General features: G+C 46.9%; 1 protein-coding gene and 1 long non-coding RNA gene across 3 annotated transcripts in view; one reads left to right on the top strand and one right to left on the bottom strand.

Annotated features, from left to right (window-relative positions):
- The window catches only part of LOC133168469 (neurobeachin-like), a 30,884-nt gene that overhangs the window by 2,902 nt on the left and 8,879 nt on the right, over positions 1–19,103 (bottom strand). The window contains exons 5-28 of the mRNA XM_061300058.1: positions 18,865–18,930; positions 18,619–18,787; positions 18,206–18,537; positions 17,936–18,072; positions 17,718–17,860; positions 17,231–17,345; positions 16,847–16,966; positions 16,357–16,484; positions 16,015–16,076; positions 14,133–14,197; positions 13,878–13,986; positions 13,536–13,702; positions 13,279–13,403; positions 13,031–13,183; positions 1,980–2,116; positions 1,798–1,915; positions 1,626–1,728; positions 1,440–1,555; positions 1,243–1,355; positions 945–1,085; positions 743–862; positions 517–669; positions 276–440; positions 115–204 (exon numbers count right to left, since the gene is read on the bottom strand). Of these exons, the coding sequence (XP_061156042.1) occupies positions 115–204; positions 276–440; positions 517–669; positions 743–862; positions 945–1,085; positions 1,243–1,355; positions 1,440–1,555; positions 1,626–1,728; positions 1,798–1,915; positions 1,980–2,116; positions 13,031–13,183; positions 13,279–13,403; positions 13,536–13,702; positions 13,878–13,986; positions 14,133–14,197; positions 16,015–16,076; positions 16,357–16,484; positions 16,847–16,966; positions 17,231–17,345; positions 17,718–17,860; positions 17,936–18,072; positions 18,206–18,537; positions 18,619–18,787; positions 18,865–18,930 (3,147 nt within the window). The remainder of the gene's footprint in view (positions 1–114; positions 205–275; positions 441–516; positions 670–742; positions 863–944; positions 1,086–1,242; positions 1,356–1,439; positions 1,556–1,625; positions 1,729–1,797; positions 1,916–1,979; positions 2,117–13,030; positions 13,184–13,278; positions 13,404–13,535; positions 13,703–13,877; positions 13,987–14,132; positions 14,198–16,014; positions 16,077–16,356; positions 16,485–16,846; positions 16,967–17,230; positions 17,346–17,717; positions 17,861–17,935; positions 18,073–18,205; positions 18,538–18,618; positions 18,788–18,864; positions 18,931–19,103) is intronic.
- Positions 15,342–19,103, top strand: part of LOC133168470 (uncharacterized) — a 4,448-nt gene continuing 686 nt past the window's right edge. The window contains exons 1-4 of one of the 2 annotated variants that reach the window (XR_009718219.1): positions 15,342–15,458; positions 15,885–16,081; positions 16,233–16,334; positions 16,439–19,103. The exon at positions 16,439–19,103 is cut by the window's right edge and continues 686 nt beyond it. This is a non-coding gene — a long non-coding RNA (uncharacterized LOC133168470). Of the gene's footprint in view, positions 15,459–15,884; positions 16,082–16,232 lie in introns of both variants that reach the window. The other variant, XR_009718218.1, reaches the window with a different exon arrangement.

Here is a 19,103-nt window from a genome sequence, read left to right as displayed (position 1 = left end):
GAGGGGGGTGGTTGGAGGGTTCTACATGAAGGTAGCCTGGGGGCTAAGTGGCAAAAGGCGCGACTCTATTTTTGTTTAGCGTGACAAAAGCAATGGCAAGGACGTTGCTCTCACCAGATGCATGGCGGAAGACCGGGGCGGGTGCGGCTCGATCAGGAGCTGCGAGGGGATCTGCCCGCAAGCCTGAATCTGCGCCTCAATCACCTACGGGGACATGGAAGTGTCAGCGGGGAGAGCCTGGACGGGATGCGGACCTAAGGGCCAAGCCTGCTGACCTCTCGCTGCGCCGCGTCCAAGTTGTCCAGGTTGACGGCGCCCTCGTAGGACAGGAAGTTGAAGACGTTGAGCGCCCGCACGGCCTCGGGACCCCGCTGCTTGTATCCGAAGATCAGGTCGATCCACTGGTGCAGCTGGCATGACACAAACTCGCTCTCCAGCGCCTAGACAGGAAGGGAGGAAGCCTGTTAGAGCTCAGCGCCGCACCCACGCTCATGCTGGCGGCTCGGGTGGGCTCACCATGCGGTTGATGCGCACAAAGTCTTCGGCCTTTTTGGCCCAGACGGGCAGCTCCACGTCGCTGACGGGCAGCCCGTCGTCACGTACGCCCAGCTTGTACTCATTGCCGTTGACGAACATCTCAGGGAGGTAGTAGAACTCCGGGATCAGCTCCTGTGGGACCGGCACAGCACCGTCAAAGAGGGGAGTGGAGGAGGCGAATGCCTCAATGGGCCAGCCCGCTTGCCGTCACGTCCGCCGTGTCCCGCTGGCAGTTCCTCCAAGAGCGGCCAACACCCGAGAAGGTCCGCTCAGCGTGGTCGAACTTTCCCTGGTTGGTGTTGAGGAAGAAGGTGGTGAAGGGCTCCTGCGGACACAAAGGTGCACGTGGTTGTGTCTGACAGGATCCCGGAGCAAGCAGACCTCTGACCCAGTGGCGCTCGACTCACGATTCGGAGCATCCACGTGAGGGTGGAGTGCGCCGTAGAGTAAAGGGTGGCGTAGTGGTCGGGTGGCGCACCCTCCTCGTCCCATGTCTCGTAGCGGTCAGCGTAGAAGGCGGCCCGCTTGGGGTTGAGAGCGCCGATGGGCTGCGGGAAACCCCAGACAGACACTTGAGCCACCGCGCTCCATCCGCAAAAGGTCAAACTGGCGTCAACTTTGCCATTTTGGGCTGGCAAAGGACGTGCCGGGCCAACAAAGGACGTGCCAGGCCAACATGTCTTTCGGCAAAGAACACTGTTCAACCTTGGAGAGATCTCTGAAGTTGCCGGGCAAGGTGAGGTCAAGTTCCTCGCAGTCGTAGTTAGTCAGCACCCAGGGGAAGATGGGGTACTGGTTCAGGTCGTTGTACGTCCTCCCTGTGGACGCCAACGTCACGTGAGCGCAGCTTTGAGGGCTGAGTTGGTCCCATTCTTTGAAAGGTTCCTTTGGACAAGGCTCACCTGCAATGGTGTTGAGGAACATGAGGTACTCAAAGTTGGAGATCTCCCGGCGCTGCCACCGCTGCGTCATGTTGGACGACTTGAAGAGCTGACGCGGTGTGGCCAACGAGATCCGCCTGCGGGCAAAGCACACGCGCGACGGTCAGAAACGTTGAATCGGCCCGGGCCAACACATGCCAAACCCACCTGGCCTGGGGCAGACCGTAGCTGGTGCCGACGCCCACCCGCGGCAGGCTGTAGACCACCCGCTTGACCGTGGCCTGGTCGGGAAAGTTGAACATCACAGAGGCTGACGGGAAAGAGGGATATCACCACTTGATATTTTCCACAAGCCCACCAAAGCCGACGGGCCTCTTACTTCTGTTGGCCATGAAGACCTCCAGGCCTGTGTTGTGCAGCAGGTAGCGTCTGGAAAATACAGCTCGGATCTCGCTGAACATCCACTTGCCATGCAGACCCTCCGAGTAGGCCAGCACCTACGGGCCCCACCACAACAATTTGCCGTCAGCGGGTGGGTGACGCCTGTTTGCGCAGCCTCACCTTGGCGTCAGCCTTCTTGAAGGCAGGGTCGTCCTCGTCCACCTCAAAATAGATCTCCGTGGTGGTGACCGACAGTGTCCCGCGGGCCATCAGCGCCGGCGCCACCAGCTGGGCCGGCGTGCTCAGTACCACCGGGCCTGCCAGAAAAGACGGCGTCGACGAACAGATGTCAGAGTGTGACTGTTAGAAAAATGTATATATATATGTTATCATGCGTTCTCTAATCAATGCCTTACCGCAATATTACTGCAATATATGCTTGCTGTTTGGCCTTGCTGTTTTTATGATGTACCACAGAAGGACAGTTCCTTTCTAACGAAGACCACTTTGTTAGACAACATGCCTCATTGCTGTCCTGCACCCCAGATGAACCTCCAAGTGACCATTAAAGTCAGGGTTTCCCAACTATCTTGATCGTAGGATTAGGTTGGAATGTATGTAACCAGTAATAAATAACTTAGCTTGTTGCATCCTACACAATGTCGTAAAACTTCCCTTGCTATGTTTTAACTAGAGGTCAAAGGTTTTTTCTTCTGTATCCAGTCCATTCAAACTCCTCTTCCCAGATGTTCTTATCAGTATGTAAACCTAGTGATTTTTCCTTACGAGACAAAGCCCACATGCTTTCCTCCTCCCCTTTAGTGGCTTATGTCTCAGACTGTGGGTAGGGCAAATCCAAATAAAAAGAGCGGGAGTGCCTACTAGAGATGCACCGATCCGATATCTGGATCGGATATCGGCACCGATATCAACAAAATAGATGGATCGGGTATCGGAAAATGCAGCCGATCTGTGAGCCGATACTTTCCTTAATCTATTAGGACGCGGGCTACGTCATACGTCAGCAGCACGTGTGCCGCATGCCACGAGAGTTTTCTAAACAAACGCAAACATGGAGCGAACGTTCGCTTCTCTTCCCCGGGTTGCTAAGCGGACGTCAAACCCTGCGTGTTCGCTTCTCTTCGGGTTGCTAATGGGACGTCAAACCCTGCGCGTTCGCTTCTCTTCGGGTTGCTAATGGGACGTCAAAGGCTGCGCGTTCGCTTCTCTCCCGAATGGGGGGGGGGGGGAGGCTAATCGGATGTCAAACGCTGCGTGTTCGCTTCTCTTCCGGGGGGGTGTTAATGGGACGTTAAACGCTCTGTGTGGCGGGCTCCATCTAGTGTGGAAACTGAGAAGCTGAGCTCAAGCTTCTTGTGCGGGCCATATTCAATTATGTTTTCAGAATTTGCTGCGGGCCAATAAAAACTGGACCGTTAGTTTGGACACCCCTAATTTAGAGCAAAGAACTGTGTAGTCTGCCTGATGCCATTGCCTTTGGTCTTTTCTGTTCCACATGTAGAGTTATGTAGCTTGTTAAGTCAACCATAATATCGGATCGGTATCGGGTATCGACCGGTACGCGAAGTCACTGCATCGGTATCGGTATCGAAACTGAAAAAGTCGGATCGGTGCATCTCTAGTGCCTACAGATATTTAGTGTGTGTAGAGATTGTATTAAGCTATCTGTACTGCACTCCTCGCGAGAAAAGACTTAATAATCTGTCTCACTTGTGATTTGTTTGCTGTTGCTCTTCTTAATAGTTATTCAGTCAGCGAAATAAACCTGACAGAGATTGGGGTCTCATTCCGGGATCTCGACACGCCTTGAACGGTTCCAGCGGGCTCTTCGACGCAGGTGACAATCCTCGGCCGAGGTAAAACAAAAGCCCTTTGACGGGACTGTCTCGATCAGTCCGGCTGGACACCGGGAGGGTTGACGAGATCTTCCGAGGAAGAGAATCAGCAGACCGTGAGTAGGAATATTAATTCTACTAAATAGAAACAGTTCAATTCTGCAGGGGCGGATGTGGAGCCCCCTAGCTTTCAAGCTAGTTAAATTCCGCAGCAGGAGGGGCGGACTCCTCTGTTATTCACTTAATCATTTAAAACCTTGAGAATTCTAGACCCTATCAAGTACAATTAGAAACAGTTAAATTCTGCAGGGGCGGATGTGGAGCCCCCTAGCTTTCAAGCTAGTTAAATTCCGCAGCAGGAGGGGCGGACTCCTCTGTTATTAAAAAAAAAAAAACGCGCGTGGTATGCTTGTGAACGGTTTGACTGAGAGTGATCTCATTTGAGCGCTCCTCTATATAAACACACAGGATTGTAAACAGTGGCTTTGTGTGGGTGCAGAGGCAAAGAACTCTCCGCTCACTTCGGGGAGGTGAAAGGAGACTTACCACACATCGAATTTTTAACCACTGTCCTGTGAATAAAGTTGGTTTTAGGACACTGTAGGTGCCATTCAAACTACCAACTCCAAAATTTAGAAAAATAAACCATGGGAAACTTAAATAATAAGCGAAAGTCCCTACCCCGACATGAACTAAAATGCAAAGATTGGAAAATAATTGAAAGGCAGGATCCCAACCGATTAAAAAAAGATTTCGATAAATGGGTTAAAAAATATAAATTTGAGGGAGAACTAGAAGCAGTACAAGAGCAAGAAGAGAAAACACATGCTACAAATTCAAAACTAAAGATCATTGCGAAGTTGTACCCGCAAATGCATGACACACACAAAATTGAGGAATCACCTCCTCCTTATGGGATGACGGACAGAGCCACTAGGCAGAAAAGCCCGCTAGAAATGGATTGGTCAAAGGAAATCAGAGCAAATTATACAGAAATAGGCAGAACAAAGCAAAATGATAATGAAACCTTTGATGAGTATCGAGTGCGCATGACAAAAGTGTTTAAAACACACAGTGGACTGGTGGAAGATAATGCGCCTCAAGGTGCTTATCAGCAATAATTAAAAAATGCCATCCATGTAGGGTCCAAGCCTGCAATACAAATTAGGGTGATCAATAATCATATAGGAATGAACACCGGAACTTTGGAGGAATACATAAATCATGCCCTCCATGCGGAAAAAGTAGTCATAGACAAACAAAAACGAAAACAAATGAAAGCTTCAAAAGACACTTTTCTGGTAGACCAGGATAGTGACACTTTTTACCAAAATGCAGGCAGAGCACAGAAAGGCCAGAGAGGGCGAGCAATGTCTAACAGAGGAGGCTTTAGAGGCCGAGGAAGAGGAGTTGTGCAACCTCCAATAAAATGCTGGAATTGCGGAGAAAACGGTCACATGGCACGTGACTGCACAAATTAATAGAAACACTATGACTAGGCCAAAATCAAATCAAATCAGGTTTCCATGTAATGAAGTGGGAACCTGGCTGCCAAAATTAATGAGAAATTAGCTTAAATATAAGGAGATATTTATGTTAAAAGGATAAAGTAAGATAAAGAAACATTGAAGTTAAAATTTGCTAAATAAATAGAAAAGAATTACAAATATGTAGCTTCTAAAAGTGAAATAGAGAATAAATCAGAAAAGTAACACGAACAAAAAGGTGTGTTAGTGGGATCGATGTGTGTTCTATATGTTGTGAGTCATCCTTTTGTGCTGGTGTGTGTGTGCGTGTGCGCGCAGAGGATCCTCATGAATGGGTGTGTGTATGAGTGCGAGTGAGATGTGTGTCCTATGGAAGAAATCAGTAATGGAGAATGTTCTGGAGGCTGTTGCGCAATAATAGGGAAATTGAGAAGCGGATGATGGTGTGTTTAAGTTGGTTGGAGAAACTAAGATAAGCAGTGTGTGGAAGTAGAGAAAATAAGACGTGCGTGGCAGGAAGTGACTAGAATAGTGGCTTGATAGGACGAGAATAAGAGACAGCAAATGTTGTGTAGAAGACTGAAAGATGTTGAAGGTGAACATGATGAAGGGGGCAACGGCAAAGTTGGCCTGCCCTTTGAGAAGGTGAAACTGATAAGCGTGCCTGCGCTCGCGCGTTGTCGCAGGGCCATTGCTATGCTCGTGTGAGCGGTGGGCCGGCATCATGGTTGTTGCAGGAAATGACCAGCCTGTGACCAATCAACATTGATGCTGCGCCCCCCCTAGAGGATGACGTTTGCGCAGCGTTGTTTGTTTGTATTGTTTGTGAGCTGTGTCTCTGCTGTAAGTTTTTGTGTTGTCTGTGTGCTGTCAGTGTTATGTGTTAAAATTGGCTAATGTAGGTGCAAAAAGAAATTTGCTAGATTGTAGTCTATATGATTTGCACCGCAAAACAAAAGCAATTTTGTGAAAATAAGAAGAAAAGAAAGGCAAGCAATTTTTTGTGGGCATTCACTGGTTCACACTGCATTAATGCCTAGCCCTGATGAAACAAAATTTGAAAGATGGAAAGAACTTGCTTTCTGGAATTGGATGAAGCAAAATTATTAAATAACATTTCAAAGCTAAATTTAGAAGAAATAGTCGATTGGTTGTGTCAAGACTACACAAGTTTTTGCATTTGGGAATAAGAGAGTGATTGAGTTAGTTAAAGTTAAGAAACAACAACAATTGACTATTATATTAATTTACTGGCGGTTATTTTGTTGTTTTTTATCTTTATCTTGATTGGTTTGACACCTTGAGGGAGGAAAGATTAGGATGTGGAACACGGGTTGAGACAACCAGTTACACACGCAAAACATGTGTGCACTGGGACACTGAGAAGCATTTTGAAAGGTGTGTCAAATTAAATGAAGATGAAATCATATGTAGTAATACAACACTTTACTACATATGGATTCTCTAAATCGTACAATTGAGTAAAATAAAACATACTTTTAGATGTTTGTTCAAATTACTAAGATTCTTGTGATAAACGATGAGAAACTAATTGAAAAAAAACTACAAGAAACTACAACTAAGCTAGTTGTGGAAGCAGTCCAATTGCCACGACAAATAGCTATATGCACGTGTGCAGGGCACGCACGAGACTGATAAGGTGTCAAGAGGTAACAAGCTTGCAGACGGAACCGCATAGCTGCAGTGCAAAAGATGCTTCAAATTTTATACACACAAGAAGCGGATTGAATTACTGGAATTTTTTTTTTTTTATGAAGATGTGCAGCGACAAAGTCCATAGACTGAAACTCAATTATGGGCGAAAAGTGGGGCATGAGTGGAGAATGGTATCTATAAATGACCAGAAGATTGACCTGTCCTGCAAAAAACCTATACGAATGGGCGGCAATATTGAGCCATGGTTGTGTGTCGCATGGCTCAAGAGGAGGGATAATGGGGCAGTTCAGTCAGCTTTATACAACATACGGATTTGATTCATATTCAAAACATTTTCAAAATAAATAAATAAATAAATAAATAAATAAATAAAATAAAAAAATGAAAAAATTGTAGAGCTTGTTTAACATGTGCTAAACACAATCCACAGGGTTATAATGCCTGGTCATAATAGATGCATTCTCAAAATGGTTTGATTTGGTTTAAACAAAAACACTGAATGCCTTAACAGTGGCAAAAACGTTATGTAAAAAATAATAATAATAATAATAATACCGAGATATGGGATTTTGAAAATTAATTCTCGTAACAGGACTGGTATAAAGTGTGAAAATGTGCATAGGAAAAAACGGAAGATCATGGACAAAATGTTTAGACCTGGTCAAACTGTACATAAATATTACAAGTACTGTGGGTTTAACCCCGTATGAAAAATTGTTTGGGCGACAATATAGATTACCATGTTTTAAAACCAAGTGGGAAACTAAGGATGATTCAAATTTGGCATTTACATTTTATATTTATAATTAATATTTTAAAGGCAAAAAGAACAAAGCACGTTCTCATTAAGAGCATTGAAAACAAAACGCTGGTGTTCTTCCAAGGGGGAAGGGCCACATTGAATATTGATAATTACGTCAACTGCCATTAAAATAGCAGAAAGGTCAGTTGAGGTGGTCCTAGCAAATTAAAAAAGGGTCATTTCTTTTGAGGTAACGTTCAATCGGAAAAAGTGACCCAAAGGGAGGCTTACCTCTTAGAGAAATGCCGGGAAAAGAAAATGGAACAATGACGTTATTGCATGTAAGGTGGCTATCTTTGTTGCCACTTTGTTAACTTCAGCAATATGGTATTTGTGGGAACTAAGTCATAATGAGTAGGGTAGAGATGAGTGAACAACTTATATTGATCACTCCAAAATTTTTTTTAAATTATGCTGCATTGTAGCAATTTAAAAGATCAATTTGACCTTTGCAGGATGATCTGCTGTGTCAGATCTGGACTGCCATGAGAGTATGATGTTTATATGTGTACTTTGTAAACAACCGCTGTAGATGTTAAAGAATGGGATGAATATATCTAAAGTGAATGTGGATAATTTGTTTCAGGTAACTAGTATAAGAGTAAACTGCTAAACGAAACAATTGATTGCTAATGGCAAAACAAGCTGTAAAGACAATTGAATATGTCATATGTATGGGTTTGCGACCATTGCTTTATGTTGTACCGTCACCATTGATCAAAGATCGTGTGAAGTCTATCACGTCGATTGGATTGTAAGATGTGTGACAGAGCATTCTATATAGTAATATCCATTGAAGAAAGAAAAAAGAACCCATTGCTTTCAGAGAATGTAGTCAAGCTAAATTGTATATGTATCAACATCCCAAGATCTGAAAAAAAAAAAAAAAGCTGGTAAAAAACGAAATATCCTTGAATTTGAGAGCCGACGATGATCTGACCGAAATTGATGCAATTGGAGTTCCCAGAGGAGTACCGGATAAGTGTAAGCTGGTGAATCAGATAGCAGCTGGTTTTGAATCCACCCTGTGTTGGTGGTGTACTCTTAACAAAAATGTCGACAGGATCAACTACATCCATTACAACGTGCAGAGGCTTGGAAATTGGACCGAGGCGGATTTCAGGGCGGTCCACTCCCAACTAGCCGCGACTTCCCTCATGGCTTTCCAGAACCAAATGGCCCTTGACATGCTACTCTCAAAAGAGGGTGGTGTCTGCGCCATGTTTGGTGAGCAATGCTGCACATTTATTCCAAATAATACTGCCGCTGATGGAAGCCTGTCCCAGGCCCTTGAGGGCCTGAGGACCTTGAATGGGAAAATGAAGGAACGCAGTGGAGTGAACACAGAGGTTTGGAACGACTGGCTAAACATGTTCGGACAGTACCGTACCCGGGTTTCCTCGGTCCTAGTCTCCCTTGCCGTTTCTTCTGCTGTTTTGACCTTGTGTGGATGTTGTTGTATTCCGTGTCTCCGGTCTCTAATTAACAGATTAATTACAACTGCTATCTCTTCAGCAGCTGAGACTTTTCCGTTGCTCCAAGGGGACAACTTTGCGACTGACGAGGGTTGTCGCTCTGGCGATGGCTCCATCTTTGAAGCTCCTGTGGTAAACCTGTCCGATTTGTTTCCCGACTCTGACATTGATTATTAAGGCTCAATCTCCTCCCGGGTGTAAATTTGTTCTTATGAATTGTGTTCTTACGGCTGAAAATCTTTTTTGAAATGGCCGCTTTTAGGTGATAAGATGGTCTCTGAGAACTTATGATAAACAGGAGGGAATTGTTAGAAAAATGTATATATATATGTTATCATGCGTTCTCTAATCAATGCCTTACCGCAATATTACTGCAATATACCGTTTTTTTCCGTGTATAGTGCGCCCCCATGTATAATAAGCACCCTAAAAATGGCATGCTGATGCTGGAAAAAAGCCTGTACCCATGTATAATACGCACCGAATTTTTATGATTTTTTTTTTATCTATTTATTTTTTTTAAGTCCCAATGATCGTCACACACGCAGGGAGGCAATGGGTCCCATTTTTATAATCTTTGGTATGGTCTTAACTAGGCTGGATGTAATTTTTTTTGTTGGCGTTGATTTCTCCGACTGCCCATAAACGCACCACCGCGCTCCGTGCGCGCACGGGACAGCAAACGAGCAGGTGATCGAGCAAGCGTCTGATACGAGAGCATTGCGGTCGCATGGAGCGTGTTTGAAGTGAACAGCAGAGAAGAAAGGAACAAGGCAAAGTGTTGTGAAATAAAATATTACCGTTTTTTTCCATGTATAGTGCGCCCCCATGTATAGTACGCACCCCTAACAATGGCATGCTGATGCTGGAAAAAAGCTTGTACCCATGTATAATACGCACCCAATTTTTATGAATTTTTTTTTAATTTTCTTTTTTTTTTTTTTAAGTCCCAAAGATCGTCACACACGCAGGGAGGCAATGGGTCCCATTTTTAAAGTCTTTGGTATGGTCTTAACTAGGCTGGATGTCATTTTTTTTGTTGGCGTTGATTTCTCCGACTGCCCCTAAACGCACCACCGCGCTCCGTGCGCACACGGCGGCTCTGTATGGGAGAGACGTTGAAGAGGAATAAAAACACCCTTGGAAACCAAAACTTGCCCCTCGTCGTGACTCGGAGCCGCAACAAATGTTTCGGATTTGTGTAGGGTACATTGTGGCAGACGGCAAACTAGCAGGTGATCGAGCGAGCGTCTGATACAAGAGCATTGCGGTCGTATGGAGCGTGTTTGAAATGAACAGCAGAGACGAAAGGAACAAGGCAAAGTGTTGTGAAATAAAATATTACCTGTAATACGCATTTTGTTATTTGCTGATTGAAACTGCTAATTAAACTGTGAATTGAAACTAATAGGTGGAGAACTGAACTCTCGCTCTTTATATAGCTGACGTGTCTTGCGCAACCGTTCTGCGCATCTGTAATGGCGGCCTCCGTATGACGTCCGGTCCGCGATGGAGATTAAAAAACAAACAATATTTGACAATAACACACCATCGAGGATTGCACCATCGCATCAAACGATGTGTCGTCAATTATGAATTTTACTAAGTGTGTTGGGCAGGATGGCTGAATGCGATGCGCGATTGACAACAAACAAGAAGAAAGGTGAGTTTTATTTCGGGGGAGATTTGTCATGTCTCGTCCCCAGTTTTGCTATGTGTCTAGGTTGCCATAGTTTCTGTTCGTGTCACCCCGCTCTTCCTGTGTCACCTCAATCGATGTAACGTGTTTTGTATTTAAGTCCTGTCTGCCCCTCGCTCACCGTTGGATCATTGCATGTGTTACTGTCATTCTGTTCCTGTCTTTGGTAATGTCACCCTGTCTTTTTGTTCCACGACTTTGTCGGTCAGTCCTGTTGTTGGTTTGGTTGTACCATGACTTTATTTAAAAAAAAAAAAAAAAAAATTAAAAAAAAAAAAATTTTTTTTTTTTTTCTTTGTACCCATGTATAATACGCACCCCAGATTTTAGGACAATAAATTAGTAAAATATTGCGCACTATACACGGAAAAAAACGGTACCTGTAATACGGATTTAGGTAGAGAACTGAACTCTCGCTCTTTATATAGCTGACGTGTCTTGCGCATCCGTTCTGCGCATCTGTAATGGCGGCCTCCGTATGATATCCGGTTTGCGTGTGTGCGCGTGTGCGTGTGTGCGCGTGTGTGCGAGAGCGAGCGAGAGAGAGAGCGCGAGAGAGAACGCTCAACCGTAGCGCGCCGCCGACCGCCCAACTGCACCGGGCTGGTCGATTATTGTGACAGAGCCGTCGCTGAAATTTAGAAGATATTTTTAAAGTCCTGATGTACTTTCTAAAATTTAAGTGGACATCAGTGCGCACTGCGCAGGGAGCTTAATTTGGTGCGGTCGCGCAACCGCAGCGCGCCGGGCGCTCACTGTCGCATTGCTTAAAGAGCGCCTTTGTGTTTTAGGATGAACAGCAGAGACCAAAGGAACAAGGCAAAGTGTTGTGAAATAAAATATTACCTGTAATACGCATTTTGTTATTTGCTGATTGAAACTGCTAATTAAACTGTGAATTGAAACTAATAGGAAGAAAACAACTCTCGCTCTTTATATAGCTGACGTATCTTGCGCATCCGTTCTGTGCATTTTATTTCACAACACTTTGCCTTGTTCCTTTCTTCTCTGCTGTTCACTTCAAACACGCTCCATGCGACCGCAATGCTCTCGTATCAGACAAGGCTTGCTCGATCACCTGCTCGTTTGCTGTCCCGTGCGTGCACGGAGCGCGGTGGTGCGTTTACGGGCAGTCGGAGAAATAAACGCCAACAAAAAAAATTACATCCAGCCTAGTTAAGACCATACCAAAGACTATAAAAATGGGACCCATTGCCTCCCTGCGTGTGTGACGATCATTGGGACTTAAAAAAATAATAATAATAAAAAAAAAAAATTAAAAAATTAAAAAAAAATTTGTACCCATGTATAATGCGCACCCCAGATTCTAGGACAATAAATTAGTTAAATTTTGCGCACTATACACGGAAAAAAACGGTATGCTTGCTGTTTGGCCTTGCTGTTTTTATGATGTACCACAGAAGGACAGTTCCTTTCTAACAAAGACCACTTTGTTAGACAACATGCCTCATTGCTGTCCTGCACCCCAGATGAACCTCCAAGTGACCATTAAAGTCAGGGTTTCCCAACTATCTTGATCGTAGGATTAGGTTGGAATGTATATAACCAGTAATAAATAACTTAGCTTGTTGCATCCTACACAATGTCGTAAAACCTCCCTTGCTATGTTTTAACTAGAGGTCAAAGGTTTTTTCTTCTGTATCCAGTCCATTCAAACTCCTCTTCCCAGATGTTCTTATCAGTATGTAAACACCTAGTGATTTTTCCTTACGAGACAAAGCCCACATGCTTTCCTCCTCCCCTTTAGTGGCTTATGCCTCACACTGTGGGTAGGGCAAATCCAAATAAAAAGAGAGGGAGTGCCTACAGATATTTAGTGTGTGTAGAGATTGTATTAAGCTATCTGTACTGCACTCCTCGCGAGAAAATACTTAATATTCTGTCTCACTTGTGGTTTGTTTGCTGTTGCTCTTCTTAATAGTTATTCAGTCAGCGAAATAAACCTGACAGTGACACCTGAGCGTCCGAGTGGAAAAAAATAATTCTGGGGGGAAAAAAATCAAAGGCTTCCAATTTGCGCGATCAAGTTCAATGCGATTGCGTTAATGATTATAATCTGTTCTGCCGTTAGTCTCGAAACCCACGCAACTTGCCTCTGGAGGTAAAAAGTTGGGGTCGGAAAGACACTAGAAACAAAAGACACGAGTCACCAGGGGGGCGCCGAGCACAAACCAGCTGAGCACGAGCCAGCCGATGGCGAGCCAGCCGACTTACCTGCCAGGTTGTCCATTTCTTTCTCCTGCAGGAGGCTGACGGCGTCGTCGTCACCTTCCAGCATTAAGTCAGCCTCCGGGTTCTGCGCCACTGCCGACTGACTGCGGAAGCTCTTCTTGGACTTGACGCTGCCGTCGTGCTCGTCGACCGAGCCTGTTTGGACAAGACGTTGCCGAGCGTGAGGAGGGAAATCTCAGAGATGCGCACGGCCGTGCTGTTTATGAATGAAAGGGAAAAAAATTACAGACCGTAATCATCGAGACTTTTGAGCATCACGTCGGCGTGTGTGGACCCAAAGGCGTTTCTAACGAATCTCCGCCTCCTGCGCAGGTCGTCCTCCCAGTAGTCCAGACGCCAGAAGTCGTGCAATTGGCTGAAAGAGACGGCGAGGAGACAATCAGGCCTCCGTTGTGACGTTCGAAGACCACACGCTGAAAAAAACGACGGCCAGCGCAACCAGCACGCGCGCAACCAGCACGAGCGGATGGTTTCCCTGCCGACCGACCTCCGCGACATGGTGCCCCAGGCTCCGTGCTTATTGGTCAGGATGTTGAGGATCTTCTGCTTGAGCTGGTTGGCGGTCACGTGGTCTCTGTGCTTGGCGGCACCGATCAGGTGGTCGCACATCTTCTCTTCCTCGCGACGGTCGGCCGCGTACTGGGCACAGCTCGACTGCCCAAACATTTCAAGGAGAATGCATTTCAACGAGCAAAGGCACACACGGTATCATTCCTTGAAAGATCCATTCCCTTCTTTTAGACAAAAAACATTTTTCAAGAAATGGATGTTCTTTTGGGGCACCAAGTCCCTTTCTGGAACTCCTTAGACTCCCCCCAAGCAAACATACCTCAAACTCAGCATGCTTGTGAACGTCTTCTGCTCGCTGGCGGTTCAAGATAAACTCGGCCTCGTTGGCCACACGCACAATGTGATCCTTCATGGCGTGACACAGCAGTCTGACAAGGTACGCACACACACACGGCAAAAGCTGACAGGCTGGATTGGAACTTGCCAGTTTCAAATTGTAGTTGAAAAAAAGTAGACGAAAACTTTGCCATTTTAGGCATTTTTCTGTCATTTTGTGCAAATCAGTCACATTTACCTTCCTTCGTTGATAAGCTCAATGAAAGCCAGCCCCGCGTTCTTCTGGATGGAATTCTGCCATTCCTAAAACACGGCCGACATTTACATTTACAGTGGAGCCTCGGGTTTCGAACACAATCCGTTCCAGAAGGCTGTTCGAGAAGTGAATCACTGCGCATTAAGAATTAAGAATTCCGTTTGAATTCCCAATCATATTTTCCCATTACAAATAATGGAAAAAAAAAATCTGTTCCAAGCAAAAAAAAAAAAAAAAACGACTTTTTTAAGCATTTTTTCATTTGCGCATTTTTGTCTAATCGCGCAACTGTAGCGCACCGCGGAACGCGCAACCGTAGCGCGTCACCGTCCGCGCAACTGCACCGCGCAACTGCGTCGCGCTGGTCGCATTATTGTGACAGACCGTCGCTGAAATTTAGAAAATATTTTTAAAGTCCTGCTGTACTTTCCAAAATTTAAGTGAACATCAGTGCGCAGGGAGCTTAATTTTGTCCGATCGCGCAACTGCAGCGCTCCAGCGAACGCGCAACCGTTGCGCGCCGCCGACCGCGCAACTCCACCGCGCTGGTCGCATTATTGTGACAAAACGGTCGCAATTTTTTTTTAAATCCTAATGTACTTTCCAACATTTAAATGGACCTCAGTGCGCAGGGAGCTTAATTTGGTCCAATCACGCAACCGCAGCGCGCCGGGCGCTCACTGGCGCATTGCTTTAGGAGCGTCTTTGTGTTTTAGGATGGCTTTAATGCTCCCACTTGCTTCCTTTTGAGGCATGATTAGAGTTGATGCAATTCTCAGAGTAACGAGAACGTAATAACGAACGGAGTGCGGGTCCTCTCGTCTCATCTCGCGAGGTTCGACAACCGAATTTCGTCCGACATCCGAAACAAAAAAAATCTCGAAATTTTTGTTCGAATACCGATTTGTTCGAGAACCGGGACGTTCGAAAACCGAGGCTCCACTGTATTTGCTTTTGGTACCTCAGAGGAAGACAATCAATCGTGCTTGCTAAAAGCGAACGGCGCTGCACATTAGCCACGTGCTAATGGAGCTTTTAGGGCCTCTGAGGTCACACGAGGGACAACGTCTCCTGTTACGCGATCGATATCTGGCCTCGGGTTTCCTCTAATGGCGGGAAGGCCGGAGCCTGCCCGGGTAACACGACACGAGGGAGGAAGGGGAGGAGGAGGAGGAGGAATGTGAAAGGCGCCATATGCTCGCCGGCAGAGCACATCGACGGGAGCTCCGGACGAGAACAATCGTCCGAATGCTAAAGTCGCCTTTTTAGAAGAGAAAGCGCAAAGGCAGCGTGGAGGGGGCGAGCGGGGTAAGCTCTTTTTCATACCAATACGTTACGAGCATGCTTGTTGTTTAGCGTCACAAGACAACGTTCTGCAAGATCGCATTGAATGAGGCTGGCGTGACGAATAGCGCAATTCAAACGATTGCCGTGATGAAAGCAAACGTTCCATTCGTTTGCCGACTGGCTCAGGGAGGTCGCGTGGCGTGAGGCCGCTCCAAAATTCAAAAGAAAGGGAACCAGCTCAGCCTTTTCCAGGTGAAATACGAGTTCTATAAAATGTCATCTTTTCAACCAAAACTACTTTGATATTTTTGGGAGATCAAAGATGATTAATTTTAGGGAAAAAGTTCCCCAAAAATCTTTTTTTTTTATTTGTATTATTTCTGAGAAAAAGAAAGTAAAAGCTGTGCTTTTTGCACATTCAATGAGGAAATGTTTTGCCCCCAAAAGAGCGTCTTGACTGACATCCATCTGGTGTTTCATCCGCAATGCGTCATTGAGACGCGATTCCGGGGGCGATCGATAAACGCAGAGGCCTCTGGCGGAAATGCGACCCGAGACTGTCCGTACGAGAACTGACCTGAGAGCAGAGCAGCATGACCAGTTCCACCACCGACGTGCTGGACTTCATACACACCAGACCTGCGGTGCGTAGACGCACTTAGTCACAAGGCAGCAAAATATCCAAATTGAATACGACACAAAAACAGTCGAGGATGCAGGTGAACAGCAAGAAGAGTTCAAAGTCACAGCAAGAACCAGAACCAGAGCATGAGCTTGACTTGCTACGTGTTACAGGAAGGACCTCATACCTGCTTCGTGAATGAGTGAAGCAGCCAGCTCAAAGACCAAGCCCAACTCCCAAAGACCAAGCAAGCCGAACAAGGGAGTAGTAGTAAGGTTTGTTGTACAGCACCTGTACCTTCAATGAGAAGCTCCTGCCCATGACTCCCCAGGAGCGTGCGCGATAGGAATGGCGCAAAGTCAACAAAAATTTCCCTCAGGAGCGGCGCCACCTTCTCCAGCGCTCGTTCCAGCTTGGTGGTGATGCTGCAGGGAGGACAGAACAGCAAATACAGGCGCTAAAGGATGGGCTCTACATGCGGGGGAGGCAAAACAAAAGGCAGGAAAGACACAAGCGCGCCTTCAAATCAAACAAATGCAATTTCACCATGTTTGGAGTGCAGTGACATTGGATGTTCATAACAAGCAAAATCACATACGTGTAAACATACATTCATCATATAAAATAAATGGTTTGAGAAATTGTTCTATTGGGTACAAAACGTGACAAAAATTGTCAGCAAAAAGATGTTGATCAAATATTGACTTGATGAAATAAAGCGTCAATTATTTTGGCAAATAAACGTGTATTTCATATGCTGTATTACGTTCACAGCGGCGGTCCTTGCCTAAAACACTGTCCTGCATCTCTGGGGGTTGTCTGGAAGCCGGCCAGGGAGCTAAAGGACTTGAGCTCGGGAGGCGTCTGACTGCTGCGCAATGCACACTGCGCCACCTCACAATAGGCACTGTAACACGCACACACACCATTAAGGCTTGGATAGCACAACTCAAGGGAAGCACAATGGAATTTGGAGCTGTGGGCAAGCGGGTAACTTCACAAAATGCTGTCCATCAACACAGAATGTCGAGTGATGGGCAAATGTGACGTCGTGGAAAAGCGCGTCGGCGCGGCTTTAGCAAAGAACGTCTGGGGTGGGGCTATCTGTGGGGTAGAGCGAGGACCGACGAGAAGAGTGACAGCGGGTGAGTCGACAAAAACTTTCTCTGACCTCATGTTCTCCAGGCTGTCTTCAGGCATGGGCGCCACCGTCTGGACGGCAGGCAGATTCTTGCTGGTGGCGCCGTTCACAAACGCTGCTGCCGCCGCCACCACAGAGTCTGCTCCTGCACAAGATGGATGGATGAACAAAAGGAAGGACACGTGAGTCACAAGGTGGCGTCACCGCACCGGTCAGAGTGCAAACGAACACAAAGCGCTTGGCGTCAGCGTCTGGGTGCGGGACAGAACCTCCTCCGCGCCCAATTTGGTTTGTTTACAAAGTCTCGAGCAATAATGTCAAACGTGGCTCGGCTCGCTCTCTTTACTGGTGCTGAAGGAACGTCGCATTACCTCACATTGAAACCACTGAAGGGATCAATAAAAAGCTCATTCGGACATAACACGCAGATATAGCTTGACATATTGGCGGCCATGAATGCAGTTTGGAAGAACAAACCATTTCAGTGTCCCGCGAACACCAAAGCCTGGATGCTCACCTGTGGTATTGATCATGCTCTTGGGTGTCACGGCGGCGGCAAAGATGTTAGGCGTGCTGGCGGCACCCCCGGCGGTGGGCGTACCCACCGTATTGACGGACAAGCTGCCGGGTGGCGGCTTCTTTGCCGGGACCATGACGCTCCTGCGAGACAGACGCAGTTCATTTATTGGTGAGGAGACAGCGGCGGTGCAAAAGATTGGCAGATTGGAAAGCAACCTATCAAAGGAGTGGAACTGCATGGGCAGTGCCGGGTAGCTCTTCAAGGTGGGGTCGGGCTGGTATGGCGTCGGCCCGGACTCTTGGCCCGAGTCGCTGCCATCCGACGGAGCGGCCACCAGGCTCTTCAGGATCTCCTGTCGTGGAGGCACAAAGTGTGAAAGATTGACAGTGCTAAGGCGCGAAAACTCAAGCGCCAGAGTAAGAAGAGTGTGCGCACAAATGTCGGGCTCTCCCAAACTTGACAAGCTCACGGAGCATTTGGCTCACCTTGACGTTGATGCCTTTATTGGTATGGCTGATGCCGGAAATGGACGAAGGCGGCGCCTGTCTGCCATCGGGATTGCGGGGGGAGTCCAGAAGGCTCTCGTGCGACCTGCCGACATCCGACAGAGCACACAGCAGGTCGGCCTGGGCGCCCATGCCCGAGGCCCGCTCCCTGTCCACTTCCCGCCCCGTCTCGGAGCCATTGAGGGAGCCGCCTGTGTGGCCCTCCTCGCCGATGCCCGAGTCGGTGTGGGGCAGGCCAGCACGGGGTGAGGAGTCATCTGCGGTGACGGCTGTCTGCTTGTCACACTGAGACAAGGTAGAGGACGGGTGCTCTGCGCGGCAGGTGAGGAAGACGTGGTCAAGGAACAAGTCCCTGCCTGATTAATGCTGTGATTGGTTGAAAATCAAATCACCTGTGCTGGTGGGTGAGTTGATCTCGTGTCGGATGCTGCGTCCGGACAGGCTAGCTGATCGGCCCATCTCCCGCTGAGGCTCCAGGATGTCTCGATACTTGGACACCATCAGCACAGAGATGAAGTAGACCACGGCCAGAGCCAAGAATTGAGCCTGCTTGCTGTCATCCTGCGGGGGGGAAAACAAAAAAAAAAGCGATGATGGTAAGCCATCCCATGTCTTGGTCCGCAAAGCAACACACTCACCACGTCTCTGAAAACCACCGCACGCAGACGGTTGATGTCCACGTCCTGGAGGAGGCGGTCCGGGTCCTGCACAGTAGTAAGTTCATGGGTCATTCTTTCTGACTGACACTTTCCATTATTATCACTGCTCATTCCTCAACCGTTCTTCATATTATGTTTTTTTGCATTTGCTCATTTTGGCACTGACATCTCAAAAGAGTGTGTCACGACGCAGGCACGGGTAAGAAATACAAGAAGAG

The sequence above is a fragment of the Syngnathus typhle genome, linkage group LG15, assembly GCF_033458585.1.
Source record: "Syngnathus typhle isolate RoL2023-S1 ecotype Sweden linkage group LG15, RoL_Styp_1.0, whole genome shotgun sequence".
NCBI lineage: Eukaryota > Metazoa > Chordata > Actinopteri > Syngnathiformes > Syngnathidae > Syngnathus > Syngnathus typhle.
This window is presented reverse-complemented; position numbering and strand designations above follow the sequence as displayed.